General features: G+C 40.3%; 1 protein-coding gene across 1 annotated transcript in view; it reads right to left on the bottom strand.

Moving 5' to 3' along the window:
* Positions 1-20,318, bottom strand: part of LOC121515324 (NT-3 growth factor receptor-like) — a 44,736-nt gene extending 24,418 nt beyond the window's left edge. The window contains exons 1-8 of the mRNA XM_041796028.1: positions 20,244-20,318; positions 18,908-18,979; positions 18,542-18,610; positions 15,769-15,923; positions 8,460-8,602; positions 5,543-5,687; positions 4,159-4,271; positions 3,841-4,024 (exon numbers count right to left, since the gene is read on the bottom strand). Of these exons, the coding sequence (XP_041651962.1) occupies positions 3,841-4,024; positions 4,159-4,271; positions 5,543-5,687; positions 8,460-8,602; positions 15,769-15,923; positions 18,542-18,610; positions 18,908-18,979; positions 20,244-20,290 (928 nt within the window). The 5' untranslated portion in view covers positions 20,291-20,318. The remainder of the gene's footprint in view (positions 1-3,840; positions 4,025-4,158; positions 4,272-5,542; positions 5,688-8,459; positions 8,603-15,768; positions 15,924-18,541; positions 18,611-18,907; positions 18,980-20,243) is intronic.
* Positions 20,319-20,594: the final 276 nt, after the last annotated feature.

The following is a 20,594-nucleotide window of genomic DNA, read 5'->3' as shown; positions in this document are numbered from 1 at the left end:
AACAGCTAACATTAACAGCTAACAGCTAACATTAACAGCTAACATTAACAGCTAACAGCTAACATTAACATCTAACAGCTAACAGCTAACATTAACAGCTAACATTAACAGCTAACAGCTAACATTAACAGCTAACAGCTAACAGCTAACATTAACAGCTAACATTAACAGCTAACATTAACAGCTAACATTAACATCTAACAGCTAACATTAACAGCTAACAGCTAACAGCTAACATTAACAGCTAACATTAACAGCTAACAGCTAACATTAACAGCTAACAGCTAACAGCTAACAGCTAACATTAACAGCTAACAGCTAACAGCTAACAGCTAACAGCTAACATTAACAGCTAACAGCTAACATTAACAGCTAACAGCTAACATTAACAGCTAACAGCTAACATTAACAGCTAACAGCTAACAGCTAACAGCTAACATTAACAGCTAACAGCTAACAGCTAACATTAACAGCTAACAGCTAACATTAACAGCTAACAGCTAACATTAACAGCTAACAGCTAACATTTACAGCTAACATTAACATTAACAGCTAACAGCTAACATTAACAGCTAACAGCTAACAGCTAACATTAACAGCTAACAGCTTACATTAACAGCTAACAGCTAACATTAACAGCTAACAGCTAACAGCTAACATTAACAGCTAACAGCTAACATTAACAGCTAACAGCTAACATTAACAGCTAACAGCTAACATTTACAGCTAACATTAACATTAACAGCTAACATTAACAGCTAACAGCTAACAGCTAACAGCTAACATTAACAGCTAACAGCTAACATTAACAGCTAACAGCTAACATTTACAGCTAACATTAACAGCTAACAGCTAACATTAACAGCTAACAGCTAACAGCTAACATTAACAGCTAACAGCTTACATTAACAGCTAACAGCTAACAGCTAACATTAACAGCTAACAGCTAACATTAACAGCTAACAGCTAACATTAACAGCTAACAGCTAACATTAACAGCTAACAGCTAACATTTACAGCTAACATTAACATTAACAGCTAACATTAACAGCTAACAGCTAACAGCTAACAGCTAACATTAACAGCTAACAGCTTACATTAACAGCTAACAGCTAACAGCTGCGTGTCTGTCTATGTAATGGATTCTTTCCATCTCTTCAGCTCTGCTTGGTGTTTTTCAGGTTAACAGTTCATTCTGCTGCCTCTGTCCATGCAACAATGACTTTCTGGGGACATCCACATCAACATGTCTTACACTCATGGAGGACACGTGGTAGCTACTACATAGAAATAGGCGTGGTTACCAGTGAGTGAAGAAGAGGCTAGGAGGGTTAAAGCATGAGGGGTGTGTTGGCATTGAAACACGCTAAGAGCACCTTCATCGTTCACTCTGAATATAAACACTGCACATGCTCAGTGCTGCTGCTGACATCAATGGAGGCGATAGTCACCATGGAAACAAAAGTGAGTAACCACAGGAACAATCCATCAGCACAGATGAGATTCAATCACTAAGGTTTCCTTAAAGAAAAATCTATGTATTTCTGCATTTGACCTTTAATACTTACTCTGGTATATGGAAGGAAAAAAATAGACACTAAATCTGTTAAATTAAAATATCGGGTTAAATTTGCTCACAAAATGTGACGCAAGAAGAAAAGGTACATTGTCTCGAATCTTTGTTTGAGTATTTCTGAAAAGATATGACACCAGTAAGGGTCAGAGATGGCATCAGCTTCATTACACTGTGTCCTGTCATCATACTGTTCTATAGTTAAAGTCTCCTATCGTCATAGTGTCCTATATTCATAGTGTCCTATCATCATAGTGTCCTATATTCATAGTGTCCTTTCATCATAGTGTCCTATATTCATAGTGTCCTATCATCATAGTGTCCTGTCATCATAGTGTCCTATATTCATAGTGTCCTATCATCATAGTGTCCTTTCATCATAGTGTCCTATATTCATAGTGTCCTATATTCATAGTGTCCTATCATCATAGTGTCCTTTCATCATAGTGTCCTATATTCATAGTGTCCTTTCATCATAGTGTCCTATATTCATAGTGTCCTGTCATCATAGTGCCCTGTCATCATAGTGTCCTTTCATCATAGTGTCCTATATTCCTAGTGTCCTATCATCATAGTGTCCTGTCATCATAGTGTCCTTTCATCATAGTGTCCTGTATTCATAGTGTCCTGTCATCATAGTGCCCTGTCATCATAGTGTCCTTTCATCATAGTGTCCTATATTCCTAGTGTCCTATCATCATAGTGTCCTGTCATCATAGTGTCCTGTCATCATAGTGTCCTATATTCATAGTGTCCTGTATTAAAAGAGTACTATCATCATAGTGTCCTGTCATCATAGTGTCCTTTCATCATAGTGTCCTATATTCATAGTGTCCTATCATCATAGTGTCCTGTCATCATAGTGTCCTGTCATCATAGTGTCCTATATTCATAGTGTCCTATCATCATAGTGTCCTGTCATCATAGTGTCCTGTCATCATAGTGTCCTATATTCATAGTGTCCTGTATTAAAAGAGTACTATCATCATAGTGTCCTGTCATCATAGTGTCCTATATTCATAGTGTCCTGTATTAAAAGAGTACTATCATCATAGTGTCCTGTCATCATAGTGTCCTATATTCATAGTGTCCTGTATTAAAAAAGTACTGTCATCATAGTGTCCTTTCATCATAGTGTCCTATCATCATAGTGTCCTATATTCATAGTGTCCTATCATCATAGTGTCCTTTCATCATGGTGTCCTATATTCATAGTGTCCTGTATTAAAAGAGTACTATCATCATAGTGTCCTTTCATCATAGTGTCCTATATTCATAGTGTCCTGTCATCATAGTGTCCTATATTCATAGTGTCCTATATTCATAGTGTCCTTTCATCATAGTGTCCTATATTCATAGTGTCCTTTCATCTTAGTGTCCTATATTCATAGTGTTCTATTATCTAAATGTCCTATCGTCGTAGTATCCTTTATTCATAGTGTCCTTTCATCATAGTGTCCTATATTCATAGTGTCCTATATTCATAGTGTCCTTTCATCATAGTGTCCTATATTCATAGTGTCCTATCATCATAGTGTCCTTTATTCATTGTGTCCTTTCATCATAGTGTCCTATATTCATAGTGTCCTTTCATCATAGTGTCCTATATTCATAGTGTCCTATCATCATAGTGTCCTTTATTCATTGTGTCCTTTCATCATAGTGTCCTATCATTATACTCAGTAGTCAAGTTGTAAAAGAAAATCGGGGGGATGGTCAGGGCTGTAGCCAGGGTTTCAAAATTAGTGAGGTCCAGAATTAAACGATCTCCCCCCATATATATATATATATATATATATATACACATATATATTCACCATTTTTCTCACATTTTTGCCCATTTTAGTCACTTTTACACTTATTTTTTGCCATATTTTTACTGCTTTTTCACCATTTTTCTCACATTTTTGCCCACACATAGCTATTCCTGTTAAATAAACGATTTTTAATGGCATCAGAATACATTAGTTTGGACTGCCATTTATACAGTGGACTTTATGGAAGTATTTTTGCTAGTCATAGTTCCTCTTTTAACATTGTAAGGGTCTGTTATTTAGATGATTTTCAGTTGTTGCACTTATCAATGACTCACCCTTCGCATGCTGTGACTGGCCAGATATACATGTTTGATAAATCATAACCTTGCCTTAAGATCATTTCTGATTTCTCCACCAGGTTGATAAAGAAAGGCCATTCAGCAACCAAGTTTAATAGACAGGTTCATATCAGCAGGTAAAACATGAAAGCATCCGCTGACTAAAACTGACCTTCAAACGGTTTGTCCAGGAAGTGGCCGTACACCGTGCTGCTGGCTGAGCCCAGGTAGTTGGTGGCCTCCAGCGTGTAGTTTCCGTTATTATGATGAGTCGGGTTTTTAAAGGTGAGGCAGCCCTCGATGTAATCCTGATAGATGTCCATGTCGGGACGCACGTACTCTGTGTGACTGATCTCCTGACAGACGAGAGGAGCAGAACCGATCAATCAATGCAAAACATCCATTCAAATCAATAAGATAAAAAAATAATATGATAAGATCAATCATTACAATGAGATAAGTCAACCAATACTGAACTGATGAATGTCACCTTGTCTTTGTAGAACCAACGCAGCGATGGGTGTGGTGACCCCCTCACCGTGAACTCGATGCATGTGTCATGGCGACGTTCAGGCTCTTTAAGCTTCACGATGGTTGGAGGGACTGAGGCAACCACCGATGAAAGGTCACATGATCATGAGTTGTTAAGAAGATTAGAAATAATTAAATCATGTCAGTAAAAACAACCAGATATCAAAGTTCTAGAGCACAAGATAAGCCTGCATTAAACATGAAAGAATTCAGTAATAACAACAACAACAATAATAATAATAATAATAATAACAACAATAATAATAATAATAATAATGATAATAACAACAACAACAATAATAATAATAATAATAATAATAATAATAATAACAACAATAATAATAATAATAATAATAATAACAACAATAATAATAATAATGATAATAATAACAACAACAACAACAATAATAATAATAACAACAAAAACAACAACAACAATAATAATAATAATAATAATAATAAAAACAATAATAATAATAATAATAATAACAACAATAATAATAATAATAATAATGATAATAATAACAACAACAACAACAATAATAATAATAATAATAACAACAACAACAACAATAATAATAATAACAACAAAAACAACAACAATAATAATAATAATAATAATAATAATAATAATAATAACAACAACAACAACAACAACAATAATAATAATAATAATAATAATAATAATAATAACAACAACAACAACAACAATAATAATAATAACAACAATAATAATAACAACAACAACAACAACAATAATAATAACAACAACAACAACAACAACAATAATAATAATAACAACAAAAACAACAACAACAATAATAATAATAATAACAACAACAACAACAACAACAATAATAATAATAATAATAACAACAACAACAACAACAACAACAATAATAATAATAACAACAAAAACAACAACAACAATAATAATAATAATAACAACAACAACAACAACAACAACAACAATAATAATAATAACAACAACAACAACAACAACAATAATAATAATAATAACAACAATAATAATAATAATGATAATAATAACAAAACAACAATAATGTGGATTATTATATTAACAGTCAAATGTGGATGATTATGACAAAAGCCAGCATAAAAGAACTAAATATTTCCTACTGGATCCAAAAAGGCCACAAATGACCATTCTGTTAAAAGTTTCAGAAATTTCAAAGGAAATATGCTGCAAACACAGAAATGCAAAATTAAGAAAACAAGACTCCAGGCACACATTTTTATTAGAAAAGCCTGATAAAGTAATTTTTGCATATGTGACCTTTAAATATTTAACATGAAATTAAAGAGTGTCTGTGTGTACTCACAATGCACGGTGAGCTGCACTGAGGCGTTGGTCATACCGACCATGTTGGTCACTCTGCAGGTCAACAGGAAGTTGTTGTCATCTCTGCTGACATTGACCAGCGTGATGTTGATGGAGTGGATAGTGTTGTTGTCGTATAGTCGATCCTGCAGACACGCACAAAACACCATGACTGAGGCTGACCCAACGACCAGCAAAGACAAATGAGAAGGTCATAAAGCTCAGTGGGGGGCCATTCCAGCAGAATTTTGAACAACAATGACAAAGGTGAAGGTCGATAGCCATGCTCGCTTGCTCCAGCAATCCGTCAACATCGCATACACGACCCAGGGCTGACAGGCAGGAAGCTTGATCTGAGTGAGAGATCTGAGAAAACAGAAGTCTTCACTACATCTGTTTATGGTTTCTGATGTTGTGGGAATGTTTCAGCGAAATCCTCTTTCTTCATATTTCATAGTGTCCTGCTTTTGCTCTGTGTGCTAAATAAAAGGTTAGGAAGGTTAAAGACTGAGCTGGAGTTTAGTCTATTCTTCAGTAAAAACTAGAACGAGCTGTTTAAACACCAACATGTCTCTCCACATGCACACTTTGTTCCCACAGTTGTTCTGATTGGTTAGATTCATGATACCTATGGTACACACCCATGGATAATCAAGCAATGGCTGCTAGACAACAGGGGGCGCAAGGGTTTTGTTTGTTCAAGTTTATTCGTAAACATTTCCATTTAAAATAAACATTCTGTCAGCACTTTAACATAATATTGTCATGTATTGAGTTGATTTATGATTTGTGTTAATAAAAACATAAATTGACTATGATAAGCGTTATCTTATTATAGCAATTTTATTTTGATATTTGTTCACCAACCAAATAGATGCAGATGTAAAAAGGCATTCTAATACACCACATCCCAAATTATTCAGCAAATTGGATTTTAGTCTCATAAACATTCATTTTTTTTGTTTTACATTTTAACTCATGGATGGTTTTGTGTCTCAGGGCTCTTTGGATCACTGAAATCAATCTCAGACACCTGTGATCATTAGTCTGCCAGGTGAGCCCAATTAAAGGAAAACTACTGAAGAAGGATGTTCGACATTATTAATCAGGCCACAGGTTTCAGCAATCTGGGAAAGAAAAAGGATCTCTCTCTGATGAAAAGCCTCACATAGTGAAATGTCCTGGACAAGGAATGAAAACATGAGATATTTCATGAAAAATTTATCGTGATCATCATACTGTGAAGACATTAGTGTCTGACTCAGAGCACAGACGGGTTCCTGCAGATAAAGACATAATGAGGAAGGTTTCTGACGGACTAATTCATCAGATTCAGAGAGCAGATGTTAAAATACCATTACAAAGCAGCAAACAGGTATTTGAAGCTGCTGGTGCCTCTGGAGTCCCACCAACCTCAAGGTGTAGGATCCTCCAGAGGCTTGCAGTTGTGTATAAACCTACTATTCAGCCCCCCCTAACCAATGCTCACAAGCAGAAACGGTTGCAGTGGGCCCAGAAATACATGAAGACTCATTTTCAAACAGTCTTGTTGACTGATGAGTGCCGTGCAACCCTGGATGGTCCAGATGGAGGAGTAGTGGATGGTTGGTGGATGGCCACCATGTCCCAGCAAGGCTGTGACATCATCAAGGAGGGGGCGGAGTCATGTTCTGGTCCAGAATCATGAGGAGAGAGCTGGTAGGCCCCTTTAGGGTCCCTGAAGGTGTGAAAATGACCTCGGCAAAGTATCTAGAGTTTCTGACTGACCACTTTCTTCCATGGTACAAAAAGAAGAACCGTGCCTTCTGTAGCAAAATGATCTTCATGCATGACAATGCTCCATCTCATGCTGCAAAGAATCCCTCTGTGTCATTGGCTGCTATGGGCATAAAAGGAGAGAAGCTCATGGTGTGGCCCCCATCCTCCCCTGACCTTTAACCCTACTGAGAACCTTTGGAGCATCCTCAAGCTAAAGATCTATGAGGGTGGGAGGCAGTTCACATCAAAACAGCAGCTCTGGGAGGATATTCTGACATCCTGCAAAGAAATTCAAGCAGAAACTCTCCAAAAACTCACAAGTTCAATGAATGAAGAATAGTGAAGGTGATATCAGAGAAGGGCTCCTATGTTAACATGGAACTTGGCCTGTTCAGATGTTTTTGATTGAAATAGGTTTGATTTCAGTAAATATGACCTCCTGATGCTGCAGATTCAACACATGACCATTTTCACTTCTTTAAAACCTATAAAATGTTTTAAACTCTGTTGTGCTTAATAATGTGGAACAGTGCATTTTCAGTTTTTATCTAAAAATAAAAGTTGTCATTGGGAGGTTTGTTCAATAAAATGTAAATTATGCTCTAACAGTTGATGACTTGAAAATTATACTGACTGTCATTTGCCTTGATTATTTAGGAAAATCAGAGAAAAATATCATTTGCATAATCATTTGGAACACAGTGTATAACTTAACTTATGGTGTAGTAACATCTTTTGATATACATTACTTACATGACCTATCAAATTGGGGTTTTGTCGTAGCCCCCCCGAAGAGTAAAATGCACCATCTGTAATCAAGCTTTTAAATCCATCCCCACTGTGTCTGGTTCATCCAGCAGCTTCGAGAAAGCACAATGTAGACCAACACACCCCTGTACACTGCACTTTGGAAGGTGTGTAGCCTAAAACTCTGAGTTATCATGTTTTATTCATCTCCTGTGTGACTTTTTGACATGGTGTTTACTGGGTTAGTTGTTTTAATCAAACTTTTTTTGTGGTTGTCGTTTATTTTGTCTCTGTGTTTTGATACTTTACTCTGACCCTAACCCTTCTTCACTCTTTGAAACATGTTTTTAAAGTGCTGCACAAATAAGATTATTATTATTATTATTATTATTATTATTATTATTAGCATGTACCTCTTGTGCATTGATGGAGTGAAGACCTTTAACGGGCCAGTCCACCTCCGGTAAAGGTGACCCTGATCCGTTGCAGATGGCGGTCACTCGATCACCCTCGATTACTGTGAGGTTACTGTGACTGACGCTGATCTCTGGGAGGTCTGAGAGGGAGAGAGCAAGAGGGAGAGATGTAAGCTTATATTTATTCACATCTTTGTACTAACCATCAACCCTCTGTACATAAATAATAAAGTCAGGGCTCAAGTATTAAAAGCTACGGTTTCTCTTGTGTCCACTAGAGGCACTTTTTAATTCTCATCCATAATCCATGCTCAAAAGTCCGTGTTTACAACAGAAATAATTATTATTAAGTGATTCGTATGTTTAGACAGGCTAAATATTCAGACAGGCAGAGGTAAATGTACAGGTTATGCTACAGGTAAAGGTAAAGGTTCAGGTTTAGCTACAGATACAGGTACAGGTAAAGGCTAACAGGCCATAAAAGCCCTGCCTTAGATCCATCCCTTGCTTTGTTCTGATAATCAACAGTGAGAGGGAGTCAGATTTCCTTTTAAAGAAACAAACATCAACTTGGTTTCAAAACGCCTTTAGAGTGCACATCCTTTAGAGGACACAGCCATTAGAGGACACATCCTTTAGAGAACACATCCTTTAGAGGACACAGCCATCAGAGAACACATCCTTTAGAGGACACATCCTTGAGAGGACACAGCCATTAGAGGACACATCCTTTAGAGAACACATCCTTTAGAGGACACAGCCATCAGAGAACACAGCCATTAGAGGACACAGCCATTAGAGGACACATCCTTTAGAGAACACATCCTTTAGAGGACACAGCCATTAGAGGACACATCCTTTAGAGGACACAGCCATTAGAGGACACATCCTTTAGAGAACACATCCTTTAGAGGACACAGCCATCAGAGAACACAGCCATTAGAGGACACAGCCATTAGAGGACACATCCTTTAGAGAACACATCCTTTAGAGGACACAGCCATTAGAGGACACATCCTTTAGAGGACACAGCCATTAGAGGACACATCCTTTAGAGAACACATCCTTTAGAGGACACAGCCATTAGAGGACACATCCTTTAGAGAACACATCCTTTAGAGGACACAGCCATTAGAGGACACATCCTTTAGAGAACACATCCTTTAGAGAACATAGCCATTAGAGGACACATCCTTTAGAGGACACAGCCTTTAGAGGACGCAGCCTTTAGAGGACACGGACATTAGAGGACACAGCCTTTAGAGGACACAGCCTTTAGAGGACACAGCCTTTAGAGGACGCAGCCTTTAGAGGACACGGACATTAGAGGACACAGCCTTTAGAGGACACAGCCTTTAGAGGACACATCCTTTAGAGGACACATCCATTAGAGGACACATCCTTTAGAGAACACATCCTTTAGAGAACACAGCCATTAGAGAACACATCCTTTAGAGAACACATCCTTTAGAGGACACAGCCATTAGAGAACACATCCTTTAGAGGACACAGCCATTAGAGGACACAGCCTTTTTAGAGGACACATCCTTTAGAGAACACATCCTTTAAGGGAAACAGCCATTAGAGGACGCAGCCTTTAGAGGACACAGACATTAGAGGACACATCCTTGAGAGGACATGGCCTATAGAGGACACATCTTTTAGAGGACGCAGCCATTAGAGGACACATCCTTTAGAGAACACATCCTTTAGAGTACACATCCTTTAGAGAACATAGCCATTAGAGGACACATCCTTAAGAGGACACAGACTTTAGAGGACACATCCTTTAGAGGACGCAGCCATTAGAGGAAACAGCCTTTAGAGGACACACCCTTTAGAGGACACAGCCTTTAAAGGACACATCCTTTAGAGGACACATCCTCTAGAGGAAACATCCTTTAGAGGACACAGCCATAAGAGAACAAGGCCATTAGAGGACACAGCCTTAAGAGGACGCAGACATTAGAGGACACATCCTTGAGAGGACATGGCCTTTAGAGGACACATCATTTAGAGGACGCAGCCATTAGAGGACACATCCTTTAGAGGACACATCCTTTAGAGGACACATCCATTAGAGGACACATCCTTTAGAGGACACATCCTTTAGAGAACACATCCATTGGAGGATGCAGCCTTTAGAGGACACATCCTTTAGAGAACACAGCCATTAGAGGACACAGCCTTTAGAGGACACATCCTTTAGAGAACACATCCTTTAGAGGACACATCCTTTAGAGGACACATCCATAAGAGGACACAGCCTTTAGAGGACACATCGATTAGAGGACACAGCCTTTAGAGGACAAATCAATTAGAGGACACAGCCTTTAGAGGACACATCCATTAGAGAACACATCCTTTAGAGAACACAGCCATTAGAGAACACATCCTTTAGAGGACACAGGCATAACAGGACACAGCCATTAGAGGACACAGCCTTTAGAGAACACATCCTTTAGAGGACACATCCTTTAGAGGACACATCCTCTAGAGGACACATCCTTTAGAGGACACATCCATTAGAGGACACATCCTTTAGAGAACACATCCTGTAGAGGACACAACCTTTAGAGGATGCAGCCTTTAGAGGACACATCCATTAGAGGACACATCCTTTAGAGGACACATCCTTTAGAGGACACATCCATTGGAGGACACAGCCTTTAGAGGACACATCCATTAGAGGCCACATCCGTTGGAGGACATAGCCTTTAGAGGATACATCCTTTAGAGGACACATCCTTTAGAGGACACATCCTTTCGAGGACACATCCATTGGAGGACACATCCTTTAGAGAACACATCCATTGGAGGACACAGCCTTTAGAGGACACATCCTTTAGAGAACACATCCTTTAGAGAACACATCCATTGGAGGACACATCCTTTAGAGAACACATCCATTGGAGGACACAGCCTTTAGAGGACACAGCCATTAGAGGACACAGCCATTAGAGAACACATCCTTTAGAGGACGCAGCCCTTAGAGGACACATCCTTTAGAGAACGCAGCCTTTAGAGGACACATCCTTTAGAGGACACATCCATAAGAGGACACAGCCTTTAGAGGACACATCGATTAGAGGACACAGCCTTTAGAGGACAAATCAATTAGAGGACACAGCCTTTAGAGGACACATCCATTAGAGGACATATCCTTTAGAGGACATATCCTCTATAGGAAACATCCTTTAGAGGACACATCCTTTAGAGAACGCAGCCATTAGAGGACACATCCTTTAGAGGACACATCCATAAGAGGACACAGCCTTTAGAGGACACATCGATTAGAGGACACAGCCTTTAGAGGACACAGCCATTAGAGGACAGAGCCTTTAGAGAACACATCCTTTAGAGAACACATCCTTTAGAGGACACAGCCATTAGAGGACACATCCTTTAGAGAACACATCCTTTAGAGAACACATCCTTTAGAGAACACAGCCATTAGAGAACACATCCTTTAGAGAACACATCCTTTAGAGGACACAGCCATTAGAGGACACATCCTTTAGAGAACACATCCTTTAGAGGACACAGCCATTAGAGGACACAGCCTTTAGAGGACACATCCTTTAGAGGACACATCCTTTAGAGAACACAGCCATTAGAGGACACAACCATTGGAGGACACAGCCATCAGAGGACACATCCTTTAGAGGACACAGCCCTTAGAGGACACATCCTCTAGAGGACGCAGCCTTCAGAGGACACATCCTTTAGAGGACACAGCCATTAGAGGACACATCCTTTAGAGGACACAGCCATTAGAGGACACAGCCTTTAGAGGACACATCCTTTAGAGGACACAACCTTTAGAGGACGCAGCCTTTAGAGGACACATCCATTTGAGGACACATCCTTTAGAGGACACATCCTTTAGAGGACACATCCATTGGAGGACACAGCCTTTAGAGGACACATCCATTAGAGGCCACATCCGTTGGAGGACATAGCCTTTAGAGGATACATCCTTTAGAGGACACATCCTTTAGAGAACACATCCATTGGAGGACACATCCTTTAGAGAACACATCCATTGGAGGACACAGCCTTTAGAGGACACATCCTTTAGAGAACACATCCTTTAGAGGACACATCCATTGGAGGACACAGCCTTTAGAGGACACATCCTTTAGAGAACACAGCCATTAGAGGACACAGCCATTAGAGGACACAGCCATTAGAGAACACATCCTTTAGAGGACGCAGCCCTTAGAGGACACATCCTTTAGAGAACGCAGCCTTTAGAGGACACATCCTTTAGAGGACACATCCATAAGAGGACACAGCCTTTAGAGGACACATCGATTAGAGGAGACAGCCTTTAGAGGACAAATCAATTAGAGGACACAGCCTTTAGAGGACACATCCATTAGAGGACATATACTTTAGAGGACATATCCTCTATAGGAAACATCCTTTAGAGGACACAGGCATAACAGGACACAGCCATTAGAGGACACAGCCTTTAGAGAACACATCCTTTAGAGGACACAGCCATTAGAGGACACAGCCTTTAGAGGACACATCCTTTAGAGGACACATCCTTTAGAGAACACAGCCATTAGAGGACACATCCTTTTGAGAACACATCCTTTAGAGGACACATCCTTTAGAGGACACAGCCATTAGAGGACACATCCTTTAGAGGACGCAGCCATTAGAGGACACATCCTTTAGAGAACACATCCTTTAGAGAACACATCCTTTAGAGGACACAGCCATTAGAGGACACATCCTTTAGAGAACACAGCCATTAGAGAACACATCCTTTAGAGGACACAGCCATTAGAGGACACATCCTTTAGAGGACACATCCTTAAGAGGACACATCCTTCAGAGAACACAGCCATTAGAGGACACAGCCATTAGAGGAGACAGCCATTAGAGAACACATCCTTTAGAGGACACAGCCCTTAGAGGACACATCCTTTAGAGTACGCAGCCTTTAGAGGACACATCCTCTAGAGGAAATATCCTTTAGAGAACACAGCCATTAGAGGACACAGCCATTAGAGGACACAGCCTTTAGAGAACACATCCTTTAGAGGACGCAGCCCTTAGAGGACACATCCTTTAGAGAACGCAGCCATTAGAGGACACATCCTTTAGAGGACACATCCATAAGAGGACACAGCCTTTAGAGGACACATCGATTAGAGGACACAGCCTTTAGAGGACACAGCCATTAGAGGACAGAGCCTTTAGAGAACACATCCTTTAGAGAACACATCCTTTAGAGGACACAGCCATTAGAGGACACATCCTTTAGAGAACACATCCTTTAGAGAACACATCCTTTAGAGAACACAGCCATTAGAGGACACATCCTTTAGAGAACACATCCTTTAGAGGACACAGCCATTAGAGGACACAGCCTTTAGAGGACACATCCTTTAGAGGACACAGCCTTTAGAGAACACAGCCATTAGAGGACACAACCATTGGAGGACACAGCCATCAGAGGACACATCCTTTAGAGGACACAGCCCTTAGAGGACACATCCTCTAGAGGACGCAGCCTTCAGAGGACACATCCTTTAGAGGACACAGCCATTAGAGGACACATCCTTTAGAGGACACAGCCATTAGAGGACACAGCCTTTAGAGGACACATCCTTTAGAGGACACAACCTTTAGAGGACGCAGCCTTTAGAGGACACATCCATTTGAGGACACATCCTTTAGAGGACACATCCTTTAGAGGACACATCCATTGGAGGACACAGCCTTTAGAGGACACATCCATTAGAGGCCACATCCGTTGGAGGACATAGCCTTTAGAGGATACATCCTTTAGAGGACACATCCTTTAGAGAACACATCCATTGGAGGACACATCCTTTAGAGAACACATCCATTGGAGGACACAGCCTTTAGAGGACACATCCTTTAGAGAACACATCCTTTAGAGAACACATCCATTGGAGGACACAGCCTTTAGAGGACACATCCTTTAGAGAACACAGCCATTAGAGGACACAGCCATTAGAGGACACAGCCATTAGAGAACACATCCTTTAGAGGACGCAGCCCTTAGAGGACACATCCTTTAGAGAACGCAGCCTTTAGAGGACACATCCTTTAGAGGACACATCCATAAGAGGACACAGCCTTTAGAGGACACATCGATTAGAGGAGACAGCCTTTAGAGGACAAATCAATTAGAGGACACAGCCTTTAGAGGACACATCCATTAGAGGACATATACTTTAGAGGACATATCCTCTATAGGAAACATCCTTTAGAGGACACAGGCATAACAGGACACAGCCATTAGAGGACACAGCCTTTAGAGAACACATCCTTTAGAGGACACAGCCATTAGAGGACACAGCCTTTAGAGGACACATCCTTTAGAGGACACATCCTTTAGAGAACACAGCCATTAGAGGACACATCCTTTAGAGGACACAGCCATTAGAGGACACATCCTTTAGAGGACACATCCTTTAGAGGACACATCCTTTAGAGAACACATCCATTGGAGGACACAGCCTTTAGAGGACACAGCCATTAGAGGACACAGCCATTAGACGACACATCCTTTAGAGGACACATCCTCTAGAGGAAACATCCTTTAGAGAACACATCCTTTAGAGTACACAGCCTTTGGAGGACACAGCCTTTAGAGGACACAGCCTTTAGAGGACACATCCTTTAAAGGACACATCCTGTGGAGGATACAGTCTTTAGAGGACACAGCCTTTCGAGGACACAGCCTTCAGAGGACACATCCTTTAGAGGACACAGCCTTCCGAGGACACATCCTTTACAGGACACAGCCTTTCGAGGACACAGCCTTTTGAGGGAGCAGTGTAGCATTATACATGGGTTTCTTCATTTAGCATGACACCTGTATCTCACAGGGGACTTTCACACCCAGTAGGACGTCGGTGTAAAACTGACATTACAACGAAGCCTATGCTGATGCTGTCTTAGCTAGTCTTATACCTTTAATTTTGGTTGTCGGTAGAGTCAACTCTCTTATTATGTAGAACTAACATTTGAGCTAGACTATGTTTAAACCCCGACAGCGCTGATGTTTCCTGTTTCTGTTGTTCAGTCTTAATGTTTATCACCAAAAAACTCATCCATGGATGCCAGGTCACCGTATCAGGAACTGGTGTTCTTCTTAATCTTCATGGCATTTAACAACGGCCACAGCACTTTCAATACTCCCTTTCCTTTCCCCTCTGACCCTCGCTGTAACCTTCAACCAGTCATCACCTTGTGTGTACCTACTTGCATGAAACTAATGATGGTGCACCTAATGAAGTGGTCATGTGTGTCTCACCACAGCTGCTGACGTTCATGTCCTGCAGCGGGATCCTCATGATGTCATCAGAACAGTATAACTGCTGGCTGCTAAGCCCTGCCTCCCCTCTCTGTTGCCATATTTGCAGCCAGCGAATCTTACAGCCACAGGTGAACGTCACATCCTCCAGGTGACTGCAGAGAGAAAGAAACAGGTAATCAGTTGATCCCAGAGAGAATCAGAGTGAGCAGCTGATTACAGACAGAAAGATAGTAAGTCATGGTGAAGGTCAAATTAATTAGCAGCAATTAATTGGCTGACAGTTTGCTTTGAGCTCATTCTGCAGCATAGGCAGCAGTATCTGATTCTACTGACAGTCTAATTCAAGCAGATTCAGCACCCTGGACAGCGGCATGTGACTCTGGTGACGGGTAAATTCAGCAGATTTAGCACAGATAAGGAAATTTCCAATATTCCTTATATATCTAATGATTCATAGATTTCTGTTAAGCTAATTCAAAGTCCCAGGTCACACTGTATGGTCAGGAGTGGAGACTCTAGGCATCTCTCTTCTTCTCTTCCTGGGTTGATAGTCTAAACTCACATTCTTGAGTTAGATAAAATGCTGTTTGTTCCTATAGTCAAGGATTGTTTCCTCACAGCCTGTCTGTTTGTGAACTTTAGACAGAGACAGTCTGGCTCCAGTATGTCAGAGTCTGTGGATCATATCTTGAGTTATGATCAAGATTAAGGTTTACCAAAGGTATAAGAGTGTGAACTACTTTGGGCTTCGTGGGAAATCTGGCTTCAACCTCTCACTGTGTTGATGTCACTGTTTCTCCTCAGCCGAGACTTGTAAACAGCTCAACTTAAGTCATCTTGTCTCTCGTGTCTTTCTCTCACCACAGTTTTTGGAGTATTTATGAAATATTTCTTTATCAGATTGGCGTCACGGACAGGATCTCAACAGAACAAAGACTGGTAAGTGTGCAAAATTTTTATCCTTTGCCTTTACCATGTCTGAGTCTGACAAGATCAAAAGAACAGTCTATAATTTGGCTATACCCAATTAAAGCTAAATGTAGATAAACTTCTAAAAAATTGGTGTTAAATTCAAAGTGCAATTTTGATACTTTGACAATTTTCCACAAATTTTGTTAATGCTATGCGTTTATGGTAATTCTCCAAATTCTGGATTAGGCAAAATTGAAATTCTGCTTAATCCAGTATTACAGATATTTAAATTAATTTAAATACTCTGATTGGGAACTGGATTGTAGTTTGAGTTGGATGTGTTTGGGAGAAATTCTGGGGCAGACCCTAGGGTGATCTGGCCTCGGCCAAAGAGAATTATTCTGTGAGCTTTCACCGTGGGAACGGTTTCTGGAAGAATTTTAAAAGTAATTTGTCTGTGATAAGCAAGATCAGATAATTTGTCTTTGGTCCGGCGGGAAGTAAGACTCAAAGTCAGGGACTTAGAGCGATCAAGTTTGTGCAGTTTGTCAGCTATTGATTGATGGCTGCTCATGGTAGATCCATGGTAATCCCAACACAACAACTGAACAATAAACTCAATATATATAGTTTATTGAATGATAATAATATTCTGTAAGAGAGAAGATACCTTTGAGACTTTGATGCTGTTGCTAAGTTTACTATGTACATTATGATGTTTCTGATGTTTCTTAATGATCTGATTCTGCTTGCTGTTCAATGTTTTTATTGTTAATTGTGTATTACTGTCTTTTGATAGACTGAAACAAAATGTGTAATGAACAGTCCAAAACAGGGGTAAAGATAAATCTGAAATATCAGTACAAAAGCCACAAAGATTAGACTGGTAATAATTAGACCTACTACAGCACATAGTGAACCCGTTTCTGCAATTTTCCGTCCTGATGTTTGGACCAAACACTGCTGCAGGAGAATTTGTTAGATTTAAAGTCTGGTATTATGTCTTTCCTTTTACTTCTTTAGTGAGTGAGTGAATGGACAAAGATACTAACAACTTCAAGAGTGAATGGCCTTACAGTGGTTTGCTTGAGACAGAGAAACTGCTAAGGTAAATCCACATGTGCACAATCCAGTGTGGGACTTGGGATGCACTGAATGTTTGAAAGCATGGTTGGATTTCTGAATGGGCAGTGTATGCAGAAGAATGAACAGTCAGATTTTTCTACTGAAAATCTGGTATGAGCTAATTCAGCGCCATGGACAGCAGTGTCTGCATTAATACACAAATCCACCGTTTTTTGTATTTAGAGCAGCAGCAGTTCAAGTGATCAACAAAAAGCAGCAAAAACAATAAATAAATAAATAAATAAATAAATATTCTTGATTATGTACCATCTCTCTCATACAGTTATCTACAAAGGGCTTATTGACCTGTATTAAAACTTGTTTCTGATTTATGTATCCTATGATCCTATTTAAATGGAACATGTAAGTTAAAACCCCTTTTGAAAACAAATTACCAACATGTTCTTATCAAAATTTATACTGGTATAACCCTTACACCATATTTCTGTGCACCTAGTTCTCATGTTGGTGTGTTGAACAACCTCGCCGGTGAGCTGTAACCATGATAGGATAGGATAGGACCGGCTAAGACAAAGAGCAAACGTTAGATAAAAACAGAGTTTGAAGTTTGATGTTCCTGTGTGTTTCTGAGGTCAGTCACTAAAATGAAGAAAATATGCAGTAGTCTGCATGTTTATCAAATTTTAAAAAAGTCAAAATGTTTACTGACAACTGGAAGAGTCCAGGACATTTACATAAATGTGGTGCAGTTATGTTTCATCATTAGACTTACAGTTCAAAGAGCTGCAGGGGTTCGAAGATCCGCCAGGACAGCGAGCTGATCGGGTTCTTCGACAGATTTCTGACAAACAGAAAAACAAAGAGACTGTGGTAGGAAATAGAAAGGAAACATACTGGTAATTATAAAATGATAACGTTGTTGATCTATTAATAGAGAGGAAACAAGAGTGAAGAACCAGTGGTGTCAACACAGAGTCATCAGAAAGTGTTCATATTCATATTATCAAACTTCTACATATGAAGAGTCTTTCGTATAATTGTGTTAAAAAAAAAAAAGCCACTCTGAAAGAGGCATTCAGAGGAAATCTGATCACCTAATAACGATCAATAACCTGATTGTTGGTGTTTGAAAACTCACATGTAGCGGAGGTGGAGGTTCTTGGAGAAAACGCGATCGTCTATCGTCTGTACATTACTCCTGGTTATCGTCCTGGAACAGAAAGATACCGGTGAGAAAGTTGCTCCTTATGTAAAGACAAACTCCCACCATCTTCCACGATTATACCCCAGGTAAGACATCACGCCATAGCCACGATTATACCCGAGGTCTGACGTCACGCCATAACCACGATTATACCCGAGGTCTGACATCACGCCATAACCACGATTATACCCCAGGTCTGACATCACGCCATAACCACGATTATACCCCAGGTCTGACATCACGCCATAACCACGATTATACCCCAGGTCTGACATCACGCCATAACCACTATTATACCTCAGGTCTGACATCACGCCATAACCACGATTATACCCCAGGTCTGACATCACGCCACAACCACGATTATACCCCAGGTCTGACATCACGCCACAACCACGATTATACCCGAGGTCTGACATCACGCCACAACCACGATTATACCCCAGGTCTGACATCACGCCACAACCACGATTATACCCGAGGTCTGACATCACGCCATAACCACGATTATACCCGAGGTCTGACATCACGCCATAACCACGATTATACCCGAGGTCTGACATCACGCCATAACCACGATTATACCCGAGGTCAGACATCACGCCATAACCACGATTATACCCCAGGTCTGACATCACGCCATAACCACGATTATACCCCTGGTCAGACATCACGCCATAACCACGATTATACCCCAGGTCTGACATCACGCCATAACCACGATTATACCCGAGGTCTGACATCACGCCATAGCCACGATTATACCCCAGGTCTGACGTCACGCCATAACCATGATTATACCCCAGGTCTGACGTCACGCCATAACCACGATCATACCCCAGGTTTGACATCACGCCATAACCACGATTATACCCGAGGTCTGACATCACGCCATAACCACGATTATACCCAAGGTCTGACATCATTCCATAACCACGACTGTACCTGAGGTCAGACATATTGTCAAAATTGCAAATGTATCTGTTTTCTATATGTAAGATGCATGTTTTGCATCTGTGCTTTAGAGGTTTCTGTGAAGTGTTTGTTACATGTTTGTTACATGTTCTCTCCCTGTGTCTTTGAGGTTTCTGTGGAGTGTTTGTTACATGTTTGTTACATGTTTGTTACATGTTTGTTACATGTTCTCTCCCTGTGTCTTTGAGGTTTCTGTGATTTGTTTGTTACATGTTTGTTACATGTTTGTTACATGTTTTTGCCATCTGTTTTTGTGGTTTCTGTTAAATACATGTGAGGTTTTTCTGGTACTTACAGTCTTTGCAGCCCCGTGTACAGCTCCATGTCCATTTCTCGTAACATCTGCAGACCTGTCCAGTTCTCGATGTATCTGAATTCATGAGCACATGTTGGAATCAATCTATTAGTGATCAATAATTGCTCAGTTACAGTGATTGTGTTAGAAATCACCCAGTCATTCTTCTGTCTGGTTTGCCTTACTTCCCTAACCCTGACTCTGATCCATGCATGACAGAAATGTGGTTCAGAAAGCCTGCTTCAGACTGGGAGTGTGACACGTGCGTTTCGACTCACTTGGATTTTCAGGTTGACTGCATGTTAACAAGTCAGGGCTTTCAGACTGCTAGCGTCTCGCACGCCTAGGGTG

The sequence above is a fragment of the Cheilinus undulatus genome, linkage group 9 (assembly GCF_018320785.1).
Source record: "Cheilinus undulatus linkage group 9, ASM1832078v1, whole genome shotgun sequence".
Taxonomy (NCBI): domain Eukaryota; kingdom Metazoa; phylum Chordata; class Actinopteri; order Labriformes; family Labridae; genus Cheilinus; species Cheilinus undulatus.
Note: the sequence above shows the minus strand (reverse complement) of the source record. Positions and strands in the feature narration are given on the sequence as shown.